Source organism: Haliotis rufescens, unplaced genomic scaffold, assembly GCF_023055435.1.
Source record: "Haliotis rufescens isolate VD_foot unplaced genomic scaffold, xgHalRufe1.0.p SCAF_12, whole genome shotgun sequence".
NCBI classification, from domain to species: Eukaryota; Metazoa; Mollusca; class Gastropoda; order Lepetellida; family Haliotidae; genus Haliotis; species Haliotis rufescens.
In genome coordinates, this window is record NW_025963802.1 from 42814348 (window position 1) to 42827756 (window position 13409).

The window sequence follows — 13409 nt, forward strand, 5'->3', positions numbered from 1 at the left end:
GAGCCTGTCAGTGATTACAGAGAAAGTCTCTCGCCATCACAAGATTGATAAAAGAATCTCTTAATTCTTACTTAGGCCTGTGTTTGTGATCAAAGAGAAGTTCTTTAGCCTTGACATAATTAATAAAGCCACTAATTCTTACTTTTGTCACTCGAATTATATACACTGACTCAGTGGATCATATGCCTGCAAAATATTTAATATCTTGTGGAACCACTAACTCAGTGTAGCAAGTGGGTACGTTTGTGGGACAAGAAAGACTGGGCTTTCAGGTATTGTTATTTCAATCTGGTCCAGACAGTATGTTTCCTTATTTTATGGACAAGCCTACTCAAGTTTTCCAAATTTTGAAAAATGTATCTTCTTGTGATAGAAGAGACTTCAGTATTATTTTGTCTCCTGCCTTTTAATTTTGATCAAAAGTATACAAAACAAAATTAGATTTATTAATCAGGTCTTATGATCCAAATAACCAACTGTGTGGTATGCAAGTGATAGGATGGAACATGCCTCCATCGTTAGAGATTTACATACAATGTGTGACTGTTTCAGACAAGGGGCGGTCGGGTAGCCTAGTGGTTAAAGCGTTCGCTCGTCACGCCGAAGACCCGGGTTCGATTCCTGACATGGGTACAATGTGTGAAGCCCATTTCGGGTGTCCCAGGCCATGATATTGCTGTAATATTGATAAAAGTGGCGTAAAATCAAACTTACTCACTATTTCAGACAAGAAGAGTCGGTGACCCGGTGTGTACAGTCTCAGCTGCAGAACAAGACCTACTCTGTCTACTGTTCTCTGCCACAGCTTCGCGGCAATGTGCTGTTGGTGCTGGGCGAGCGGGGACACAGACCGTGCTCAGGTCTGTCTTCTTTGTCATGTTGCTACAACACAGACGTTGTTGGAGTAGTGGGTGCCGTTGTACAAAGCGATCTTAGCGCTAAGGTGATCGTAACTCCCATACCTTAACATAGACTTTCGACAGTCGTAGCGCTAAGGTTGTTTTGAACAACGGCACCATTGTTTGCACGTTAATGTGCTGCTTGGTGGCAAAGCAATTGAATGAAAAACATTTTGGATAATGTTCATGATACATATGAATTCAGTAAACTACCTTTATAACGAACATGCTTATAACGAACTACCAATGTAACAAACTTATTTTTTAGTCATGACCATTTTTTGTATAAATGCTGCATATATGCTCATAACGAACTGCGGTTTTTAAGAACTACGTAGTTTACTGTATGTTGTTGTGTGCAGTGATATTTGTTTGTCCTGTCATTTGATCTATTATTGTTCACTTGAGCAGGGGTTGTGGTGGCCCAGTCATTTTAATGGGCTGCAAATAGCTGGGCTGAGTTGCATCCCTGAGTTGCATGGCAGGAACTTATGATCCTGGGTTATATTCCCTGTTCATTATGATTGTTTTTGGGTGTGTCAGTACCAAACCTCTGGGTTTTACCAAGATGGTAGATGTCTAAGACGTACATCACTTGAGGCTTGCTTTCCACGCCAAGTGAACACGTCAGTGTGCTTTAGGTGGAATAAGGAAAAGGTGCATTCACATTTGATCTTTTTTCCCACCACTTGTAAATTCTATTTCCTCCAACCAATGCATGATGCTAAATAAGATGCCCTGTGCATATCTGGGGCAGAATGCATGTAAACAACAATATCAGAAATGGGTGTCATGAACAACACTAGTTTATTTGTATGAAGTCAATGTTTGACCATCATAGAAGGCAGACTGCCTCCATGGTCTTGTGGTAGATTGTCTGCCTGGAGAGCAGAACATCGGGGCTTCAATCCTGGGCCTCGCCATACCAAAAGACGTCAAAGATGGTACTTGTTGTTAGCCTTCCTGGCACTTGGCATAAAACATTCAAAACAAGGACTGGTCAGTGACCAGTGGTCACCCTGCTGTCGTAAAATCGGCATTAATCTGGACTAGTACAAGCAGGCACACACTCACACACACTCACACACACGCATATGCATGCATGTTGCTATGTTAATAGAGCAATAATCTTGAATGCAACATTAAACCCTGTTTCACCTCACCTTTCACATTATAGAGGGGGGCGGTCGGGTAGCCTAGTGTTTAAAGCATTCGCTCGTCACACCGAAGACGCGGGTTCGAATCCCGACATGGGAACAATGTGTGAAGCCCATTTCTGGTCTCCCCCACCGTGATATTGCTGGAATATTGCTAAAAGCGGCGTAAAACCAAACTCACTCACTCACTCATTGTAGAGGGCGACCTGAGGCTGAATGGCAGTCGAATCGAAGTAAGGAAGGATGGTAGATGGGAAGGCTTCTGCTATGGAGAGGATTGGACTGACCATGCTGCAGGTCTTGCCTGTAACCAACTGGGCTACAAGTATGGTATCGCTGGAAAAAGCTACAGGAGTAGCAGTGTACCAATCAGTACATATGTCAACTGTTCGGGGGATGAAGAACAGTTTGGCAAGTGTGATGTTCACAAGATCAAGGAGTACTGTCAAGAGGAAGCCCACGTCACCTGCCTAGATGACAGTAAGCACAGTTCAAAGACCGCTAACATGTGGATACTTTGTAGAATACAACAGTCGCCCTGAATTGCGAACAATTGCTTCATATTTTTTTATCATCAATGATCCTAGGAATTACTTTTTTAAATTACCACCAAAATACCTCTTTGAAATATCATATGATGATATCAAGGGTGTTTCATCATGTTTGTCATTTGTAATAATAATTACATGTATTCATCTGAATATGTAGTGTCTCTGTGATGTCAGGGTGTGAACATGTGATAGCTGGCTGCTTTGTAAACCAGGGCAGTTGAGAGTTTTTGAAAACTTCTGATTTTCTCACCTATTCTTCATGTCTTTTCGTACCTAATCCATGACAGGAACGATCCTCATCTCCCTTGTTATAAGAGCGTATGACTTTAAACCCCCATTATACCTTGCCTCGCCTTCTGCATCATGCTGAAATGCCTTGATATGACTGCAATACAGTTCAAAGAGGCCTTGATTTGTCTCACCTCTGCCCCGACCCGCACCACCCCACATCCCCCTACACTGCCCCGCCCACACTGCCCCGCCCACCTCACCCCACACTGCCCCATCCTGACCCATCCCCACCTCACCCCACACTGCCCCGCCCACCTCACCCCACACTGCCCCGCCCACCTCACCCCACACTGCCCCGCCAACCTTGTCTCACCTCTGCCCGTACCCCCACCTCACCCCACACTGCCCCGCCCTGACCCATCCCCACCTCACCCCACACTGCTGCCCTGCCCACCTTGTCTCACCTCTGCCCCGCCCCGCACCACCCCACCTCACCCCACACTGCCCCGTCCTGACCCATCCCCACCTCACCCCACACTGCCCCGCCCACCTCACCCCACACTGCCCCGCCAACCTTGTCTCACCTCTGCCCGTACCCCCACCTCACCCCACACTGCCCCGCCCTGACCCATCCCCACCTCACTCCACACTGCTGCCCTGCCCACCTTGTCATACCTCTGCCCCGCTCCGTACCACCCCACCTCACCCAACACTGCCCCGCCCATCTTTCCTTGCCCTGCCCCGCCTCGCCTACTTCACCTCACCTCACCCCCACCTTGTGTACTCCTCTTCCAGGAACCCACTTAGAGCTAACAGGCAACAGGTCAGGCTGGGTTGTCGCTGTGCGGGGCAGAAAAGTTGGCTTGATCTGTGACCAGGGTGGCTGGTATGAATCCAAAGCCTCCGTAGTATGCAGGAGCCTGGGCTTCGCCAGCGGGGAGACTTTCAAGGATCGGGCAACCTGGCCTCTCCCACATGTATCTGCCTTTCACACATCCTTTAACTGCAAGGGAGAGGAAAAAACACTGGACTCCTGCCAACAGGAGGGAACCTGGGAAGGGGACTTGTTGGACATCTCCGAGCTCAACCAGAACTCTTATGGTCAATGCTCTATGAACTTTATGGCCACGGTGTATTGTCATGATGAGGGTGAGTGTTGGTGTTCTTGCGGTGAAGCTGGTGATGTGAGGTCCAATCAAACATTCTGTCCATACCAGGAACAAATATTTGGTAATTTATATCATCGCAGGTCTTGTTTTCATTGCATGGTCAAAGACGTTTTGGTTGATGACATAATCATATAGAACTAATTTATACATTTGGTATACATGTCGCTTGCCATGGGGCTCAACATGTGTCTTCCGGAAAACAGAACATGCCTGTTCAGCCCCACTACTTGACCTTGATATTCTGAAGTTTGACCTTTATTTCGAACAATAAGGAAGATAATTTATGGATGTAAATTTCTTTATTATGAGGAACACAGTATCTCAGAGTATACACCTGATGAAGGAGTAAGTATATACTCCAAAACATTGTGTTCCTCCTGAGAAAGAAGTTGACATCCGTAAATCCTCTTCCTTATGGGTATCTTCGATTCTCGACATGGGTACAATGTGTGAAGCCCATTTCTGGTGTCCCCCGCCGTGATATTGCAGGAATATTGCTAAAAGCGGAGTAAAACCATACTCACTCACTCACTCCTTATGGGTATCACTGTATGCCTTTGAAACACTGGACAATGTTCTTAAAGTCTCGCAAAATACATCTGAGGAAGCTATAACTTTAGCATCCTTGTTTCTCATGATGTCATCATCTTTTGGTCAAATTATTAGGCTTTTTACTGTGTTTTCATGTGAAACAATTGGGACAATTGTATGACATCAGCATTGCTATTTTCTTTTGTAGGTATTGAAGGTTCATAGCTGAAACTTGCAGTAAAATAGATGTAACTGTTAAGTATCACAACAATGGTCTGAAATAGTACATTCTTTCTTGATGATTTGGAAACATTGTAACTCAGTTACTTGTTTCATGCTTGTTGATATGTTTGTCTTCAGCATTCATGCAGGACATATGTTTAGCAACTCAGGCAGCAACTTTTGTGAAGTGTGTGTCTTTGTTGACATTTTAGACCGCTGAGTACATATCCAGGTGAGCTACAGAACCATGGCACAAGTCATCTCTTACAAGCACGGTATTTTCATAATCAGTATTGAACCTGTAATGTTCATTGTTTCAGTGAGACTTCACACGAGATATAGCAATTCTACTGGAATTGTGATCTTCAAAAATGCAACATTATCCGCCCCTGTCTCCGGTGAAGGGTTTGACGACAAAGCTGCCAGTGTTGTATGCAGACAGCTCGGGTTCCAGAAAGGTGGCATCTCCCTAAGCTTCAACCCTTTCAACTACTACTTCTACAAGGTTTACAGTTTCTCCAACATGACCTGCAATGGTGATGAGGCCAATCTGATGGACTGCGAGCACAATGGGACATACTTGAGATACTCATCAAAGCCTGCTGTAGTCAAATGTACAACGGGCAAGGAGGAAGGTGAGAGGTCAAGGTCATGCACTCTGATAAAGAGTCATTTGTATTTCCGAATCTGTGTGTGACAGAAGGTGATATATCTTGAGCATTCCACTAAGTCCAGTGATTGACACAGTGTAAATGTATCATAACATATCCTATAGGAGCAGAAAGTAGCTAACAATTGGGATTACTGGCTATTTGATTTCCAGTATCAGAAATTTTCATCAGTCCTATAGCCCACACAACAAATATTCTCATGGGACAAGTACAAATTACTTATATGTGGGGTATGACCAGAACCAGAGGATGTATCATCTTCAAAACTCTTTCCTCCCAGCCAAAATTGCTTCCCCCCAAAGTTTGATAATGGCATATGATGGTGCAGCAAAGGTTTACAAATATTCTTTGGTGATTGACCCTCTGGGTAAAAGACTGACTGCTCTCTGCTCAGTTTTTTCCTTATCAATGCTAAGGAGAAGGGTCTCTCAGATTAGGTCAGTGATGAGAAGGGTCCCTCAGATTCAGTCAATGCTAAGGAGAAGGGTCTCTCAGATTAGGTCAGTGATGAGAAGGGTCCCTCAGATTCGGTCAGTGCTAAGGAGAAGGGTCCCTCAGATTCAGCCAGTGCTAAGGCTAAGGGTCTCTCAGATTTGGTCAGTGCTAAGGAGAAGGGTCTCTCAGACTCGGTCAGTGCTAAGGAGAAGGGTCTCCCAGATTTGGTCAGTGCTAAGGAGAAGGGTCTCTCAGACTCGGTCAGTGCTAAGGAGAAGGTCCCTCAGATTCAGTCAGTGCTAAGGCTAAGGGTCTCTCAGATTCGGTCAGTGCTAAGGAGAAGGGTCTCTCAGATTCGGTCAATGCTAAGGAGAAGGGTCTCTCAGATTTGGTCAGTGCTAAGGAGAAGGGTCTCTCAGATTCGGTCAATGCTAAGGAGAAGGGTCTCTCAGATTCGGTCAGTGCTAAGGAGAAGGGTCTCTCAGATTCGGTCAGTGCTAAGGAGAAGGGTCTCTCAGATTCGGTCAATGCTAAGGAGAAGGGTCTCTCAGATTCGGTCAGTGCTTAGGAGAAGGGTCCCATAGATTCGGTCAGTGCTAAGGAGAAGGGTCTCTCAGATTCGGTCAATGCTAAGGAGAAGGGTCTCTCAGATTTGGTCAATGCTAAGGAGAAGGGTCTCTCAGATTTGGTCAATGCTAAGGAGAAGGGTCTCTCAGATTCGGTCAGTGCTAAGGAGAAGGGTCTCTCAGATTAGGTCAGTGATGAGAAGGGTCTCTCAGATTCGGTCAGTGCTTAGGAGAAGGGTCCCATAGATTCAGTCAGTGCAAAGGAGAAGGGTCTCTCAGATTAGGTCAGTGATGAGAAGGGTCCCTCATATTCAGTCAATGCTAAGGAGAAGGGTCTCTCAGATTTGGTCAGTGCTAAGGAGAAGGGTCTCTCAGATTCAGTCAGTTCTAAGGAGAAGGGTCTCTCAGATTCAGTCAATGCTAAGGAGAAGGGTCTCTCAGATTCAGTCAATGCTAAGGAGAAGGGTCTCTCAGATTCAGTCAGTGCTAAGGAGAAGGGTCTCTCAGATTCAATCAGTGCTAAGGAGAAGGGTCTCTCAGATTCAGTCAGTTCTAAGGAGAAGGGTCCCTCAGATTCAGACAGTTCTAAGGAGAAGGGTCTCTCAGATTCAGTCAGTTCTAAGGAGAAGGGTCTCTCAGATTCAGTCAGTGCTAAGGAGAAGGGTCCCTTAGATTTGGTCAGTGCTAAGGACAAGGTCTCATAACAACAGTGTTAACTGAACTGAACTTTATTAAACTCATGCTGCTATCAGCAGCATTAGAGGTACAACATTGATACATAAACATATACAGCACTATATACAAATAAACAAAATATATCAACAGATTTACCAAGCAGTGACGAGACATATTGATAGGGTTAATTAGCAGCATTATAATTTTACGAAATGTGGATAATTTTCTAAGTGTTCCTAATCTTTTACTATTAAAAACCAATACTTTCTTGCCTCAAAACTTTCTGACATCCCCTCGTATACATTAATTCACTTAGAAAGTAATAATTTCAAATTTCCTACCCAGACCATCTTTGACAAATTGATGAAGACTGAAGTTTTGTGTTGATGATAGCATATCTCAAGGAAGTCCAGTATCGTAATGACATCTCTGATAGCCATGAAAAGAAGAAAGTCTTTTAGTATCCCATGTTTCTATGTCCTACAGTGCCTGACATGGAGGTCAAGGTCAATGCTGATGGTCGTGTCATGATTTCTCGTTACGGGATATTTGGAACAATCTGCAACAAGGGTTGGACCAACAGGGAAGCTGAAACAATCTGCTCGAGCATGGGCAGTGATGCAGCCTATGCAAGGAACCTGTATGATCAAGGGTCCAATGTTCCCAAATGGCTGTACAATGTGAAGTGTGCTGATGGAGATAAGTCCCTCCTTGACTGTGACTTCTCCATGACACCAGGTGTCGACAGCTGCTCACAAGATGCTGGTGTCTTCTGCTTTAACAAGTCTGATGGTGAGATATGACTATGAATTAACAATCATTAAGTGTTCATACTGCTTGGTGTTCCTAAACTTCAACAAGGTAAGTCTGTTGTGATAGGGAAGATTAGTGCTTAAAGCCCAGGTTCCACTATGAATTAACAATCATTTAGTGATCCTACTGCTTGGTGTTCGTAAACGTTAACAAGGTAAGTCTGTTGTGATAGGGAAGATTAGTGCTTGAAGCCCAGGTTCTACTATGAATTAACAATCATTAAGTGATCATGCTGCTTGGTGTTCCTAAAATTCAACAAGGTAAGTCTGTTGTTATAGGGAAGATTAGTGCTTGAAGCCCAGGTTCCACTATGAAATAACAATCATTTAGTGATCCTACTGCTTGGTGTTCGTAAAATTCAACAAGGTAAGTCTGTTGTTATAGGGAAGATTAGTGCTTGAAGCCCAGGTTCTACTATGAATTAACAATCATTAAGGGATCATACTGCTTGGTTTTCGTAAAATTCAACATGGTAAGTCTGTTGTCATGGGGAAGATTAGTGCTTGAAGCCCAGGTTCTACTATGAATTAACAATCATTAAGTGATCATGCTGCTTGGTGTTTGTAAACTTCAACAAGGTAAGTCTGTTTTGATAGGGAAGATTAGTGCTTGAAGCCCAGGTTCTACTATTAATTAACAATCATTAAGTGATCATACTGCTTGGTGTTCGTAAAATTCAACATGGTAAGTCTGTTGTCATGGGGAAGATTAGTGCTTGAAGCCCAGGTTCCACTATGAAATAACAATCATTTAGTGATCCTACTGCTTGGTGTTTGTAAACTTCAACAAGGTAAGTCTGTTGTGATAGGGAAGATTAGTGCTTGAAGCCCAGGCTCTACTATGAATTAACAATCATTAAGTGATCATGCTGCTTGGTGTTTGTAAACTTCAACAAGGTAAGTCTGTTGTGATAGGGAAGATTAGTGCTTGAAGCCCAGGTTCTACTATGAATTAACAATCATTAAGTGATCATGCTGCTTGGTGTTCGTAAAATTCAACAAGGTAAGTCTGTTGTTATAGGGAAGATTAGTGCTTGAAGCCCAGGTTCCACTATGAAATAACAATCATTTAGTGATCCTACTGCTTGGTGTTCGTAAAATTCAACAAGGTAAGTCTGTTGTTATAGGGAAGATTAGTGCTTGAAGCCCAGGTTCTACTATGAATTAACAATCATTAAGGGATCATACTGCTTGGTTTTCGTAAAATTCAACATTGTAAGTCTGTTGTGATAGGGAAGATTAGTGCTTGAAGCCCAGGCTCTACTATGAATTAACAATCATTAAGTGATCATGCTGCTTGGTGTTCCTAAACTTCAACAAGGTAAGTCTGTTTTGATAGGGAAGATTAGTGCTTGAAGCCCAGGTTCTACTATGAATTAACAATCATTAAGTGATCATACTGCTTGGTGTTCGTAAAATTCAACATGGTTAGTCTGTTGTCATGGGGAAGATTAGTGCTTGAAGCCCAGGTTCCACTATGAAATAACAATCATTTAGTGATCCTACTGCTTGGTGTTTGTAAACTTCAACAAGGTAAGTCTGTTGTTATAGGGAAGATTAGTGCTTGAAGCCCAGGCTCTACTATGAATTAACAATCATTAAGTGATCATGCTGCTTGGTGTTTGTAAACTTCAACAAGGTAAGTCTGTTGTGATAGGGAAGATTAGTGCTTGAAGCCCAGGTTCTACTATGAATTAACAATCATTAAGTGATCATGCTGCTTGGTGTTTGTAAACTTCAACACGATAAGTCTGTTGTGATAGGGAAGATTAGTGCCGAGGTGAGCGTGGAAGCTTGGGGCGCGAGCCTGAGTGGAGCCGCCTCGGGTGCAGATCTTGGTGGTAGTAGCTTGAAGCCCAGGTTCTACTATGAATTAACAATAATTAAGTGATCATGCTGCTTGGTGTTCGTAAAATTCAACAAGGTAAGTCTGTTGTTATAGGGAAGATTAGTGCTTAAAGCCCAGGCTCATCACATGGAAGAACAACATTTGGTTCCACAAATGGATACAATATGTGAATCCCGTTGTTCCCATCTCAGCAGCCTGTCAACTGCTACAGTGTGGATGAGTGCATACACTATCCATATTGTTTGCCTGATGGGACACCATTAACCTACCATTAACTGGTACCACTGAAATGCCCCATTAAAAGACAGCTACAAGACAATTAAAATACCCTCAAAATACCTTAAGATCCACTTTAATTGAAGCAATTTTAATGGCATTGTACCCTAAAGCAAAACCATTAAAATCATTTTTTTACATAATTAAGACCAAATACAAGGAATTAAAAAAATTAAATTGTGTAATTAATGGTGGTAGTCCCAAATTAAGCTGACAAGCATTTAGATGATGCAACTTCTGTTCAAAGCTGTGTCTAACTCAACCCACTCATCAAAGAGACTGACAATTATTGTTTGCTTCAGTTCCAAGCTACTCGCTGACCAATGGCCACTATGGCCATGTGATGGCCACTCTGAAGAAAGAGAAGGGAGTGGTCTGCCACAGCTACTACTGGAGCAACTCCAACGCCCGTGTCGTGTGTCGCAGCCTCGGCTTCAACTCGGGAGAAATCTACACTGGCCCCCATGCTGCTCCCGAGACCTCCTCTGCTTGGTTTTCCGACTCCATGTACTGTAGCGGAGACGAGGCTTCACTGGACATCTGTAATGATGGGAACTGGACAAAGCTGGATATCAGTGGAAAACAAAACTCGTCGAACGTGTATTATGCTTCATCTTGTCTGAGCAATATTTTCAGTGTATTCTGTTATGGAGAGGGTAAGTAACTCTAAATTGGATAATTGTTTCTTTTTTCGACATTTTGCAATAAATATGTACTGCTTCCTGGTCAAGAGCCTAGGCCTAGTTCTAGGTGTTTGTATGTCATATGTATAATGTTCTCCATATGATCATCTTCCCAAGGCAAGGGAGTTAACTGACTTTAAAAGTCCAGTTTCCACCCTTGCCGAACTTGGCTGGAATTACTGGGCTCGATCGTTGCACCACCAGTGGCTATTAGCAATTATGTCCCTTCTAAGCCTCTCCTATGGACCAATCAGATTCCACCTCTCGTATCACTTGCGTTTGCTTCACACAAAATAGTGGCGCCCAGTCAGGACGATCTGATCGATAATCAAGATCTATATTGTGATAAAATGGGTCTTACATCGCAATGCATCAAATCACGTGAGCACCTTCATTAAAAACATGAAAGGATTTGGAAAATATCTGCTGACAACGAATTGGCGATGCACATGCTTTGCAAATCCTGCAATCGATTGAAATCTGCACGACAGTTTACGAACCGGATTTGGATTTCGGTGCGCGATTTTGATTGGACTATGCATAGACTCGTTACTCCAGACAAAATGTAACTCCATAATACCAGCCTAGTTCGGCAAGGGTGGAAACTGGAATTTTATTGTCAGTTAACTCCTTTGCCTCGGGAAGATGACATATGATAGGAAAAATAGCTTGCCACAAATGAAGATACATACATCCCTGAATTACGCATACATTTTAGCATCAACTTACAACTTGTCTTTGTCATGAATATAAATGGTCTAGATGAAAACAAGCACAATAGATTTGATGTAAAAACGAACATAATACATTGTGAACCTCAGCATGCAGTTATGTGCATGGCGGACAAGCCAATTAAACTCGCAATGTTTTACAAATTGCAGTGCTATATAGCATTCTTTATTGTCAACATCTTTTCGTGCTCACCAACGTTCTTTCATACACATTGTTCTTTCTTGTGATGTGACGTTTTTTGTAACATTTGACTATTAATATTGTGTACTTTTGACCTTTATTTCAACTTCATATTTTTTGCTGCCGTCTGTTTGTTTTGTATTTTGACCTCTATTAGAAACATGCATACTTTTGTCCTTCATTTCAACTTCGTATTTTTTTATCAAATGTCCACCCTCAGTAAACAGTACCATGTGTCATAGCCTCATAGTAGCAGTCAAGTAAAGAGGGTGCTTGGACGACTTAAATTACGTTTAAGCTATTTGCCAGTGTGTGAGCCATGCCCTCCTCTGAGAGTAAGTCTGTTTATGGCATTCAAGGAGGTGACATTGATAATTCAACCAATGCTTGCAAATTGTTTCAGTGAGGCTTCACACAAGCTTCTTCAACAAGACAGGAGTCCTGCAGGTTGCGAACAATGAAAGTAAAGATTCCTACGGAACATTCTGTGCCGACAACTTCACAGATACAGCAGCTGCGGTCGCTTGTCGGGAACTGGGTCTCGCCAACAGCGGCATTGCTCTTCCTGCTACGACATACGGAAGCGTGTATTCAAGCGTAGGGAGGGGAAATGTGACCTGCGATGGATCCGAATCCTCCATCCTTAACTGCAGCAAGCCGTCTTCCCTCTATTCTTGTTCCTATTGGAACCATGCATCAATCCTGTGTGATGACAAGCCAGAAGCAGATGGTATGATCAGAGATACCAACCATTGCAATATTTTGAAAGAATTAGGGCTGGGACGAGTTCAAACTTACAACCTGGGTACCCACCCCCCTATCACCCGACCCTACCCGGGTACCCACCCCCCTATTACCCGACCCTACCCGGGTACCCACCCCCCTATTACCCGACCCTACCCTGGTACCCACCCCCCTATTACCCGACCCTACCTGGGTACCCACCCCCCTATTACCCGACCCTACCCGGGTACCCACCCCCCTATTACCCAACCCTACCCAGGTACCGACCCCCCTGTTACCCAACCCTACCCGCATACCTGCTGAAGGTCCCAATAGATCAGTTCAAAATGTCTGATTGAGAAAAGTTTGACAGTAGCCCTGGATCCGGAAAAATGTATTCAGATGTATACACATATAAAATGATCTGGTCATGCATACACCAAAGTTGACTGAAGTTTTATCTTCAAACATATAAAATTCAGAAGGAATGGGTGCATAGTCAGAAAGAAGTGTGGAAATCAGTGACTTGTAGTGTAACCATAAAGTTCTAGATACTTTTTGTCATTAAACAATATATCACATAACTAACCACGGGTCCGGGTAGTCCTGTGGGTACACGAGTTACTCCTTCCAGCCCCAAATATTACTTTTGTTACGAATTTTGTAAAAATATGCTTGTAGCTTAGTAGATCAATGCTCATGAAGTCATCATCCATATTTTATAACGGGCGTCATATAGCTAGAATATTGCCGATTGCACTTTGAACAACAAAGAAGCAAACAGAATTCACAGTATGGACTTGCATCACTTGGGCACACTTGGGTTCAAATGACGGTTTGCCCTGGTTGTTTCTAGGTTTGTTAGCACCATACCCAATCTTGTTCACCCAAGACTTGGCTCTCTTAAGCTTTCCTCACACATTAAGCTGACACACAAAATATAACTGGAATACTGTTAAAAGTGGCATTTGGTGGATCCGTGAAGATCCGGGGCAGAATAGGTCTTCAGCAACCCATATTTGCTGTAAAAGGCGACTACGCTCGTCA

General features: G+C 43.3%; 1 protein-coding gene across 5 annotated transcripts in view; it reads left to right on the forward strand.

Moving 5' to 3' along the window:
- LOC124119039 overlaps nt 1-13409 on the forward strand; it is a 130874-nt gene that overhangs the window by 85563 nt on the left and 31902 nt on the right. For all 5 annotated transcript variants that reach the window (XM_048393706.1, XM_048393708.1, XM_048393707.1 and 2 more), the window contains 7 exons: nt 727-860; nt 2255-2536; nt 3634-3987; nt 5081-5395; nt 7594-7899; nt 10347-10700; nt 12043-12369. In XM_048393706.1, the coding sequence (XP_048249663.1) occupies nt 727-860; nt 2255-2536; nt 3634-3987; nt 5081-5395; nt 7594-7899; nt 10347-10700; nt 12043-12369 (2072 nt within the window). The remainder of the gene's footprint in view (nt 1-726; nt 861-2254; nt 2537-3633; nt 3988-5080; nt 5396-7593; nt 7900-10346; nt 10701-12042; nt 12370-13409) is intronic.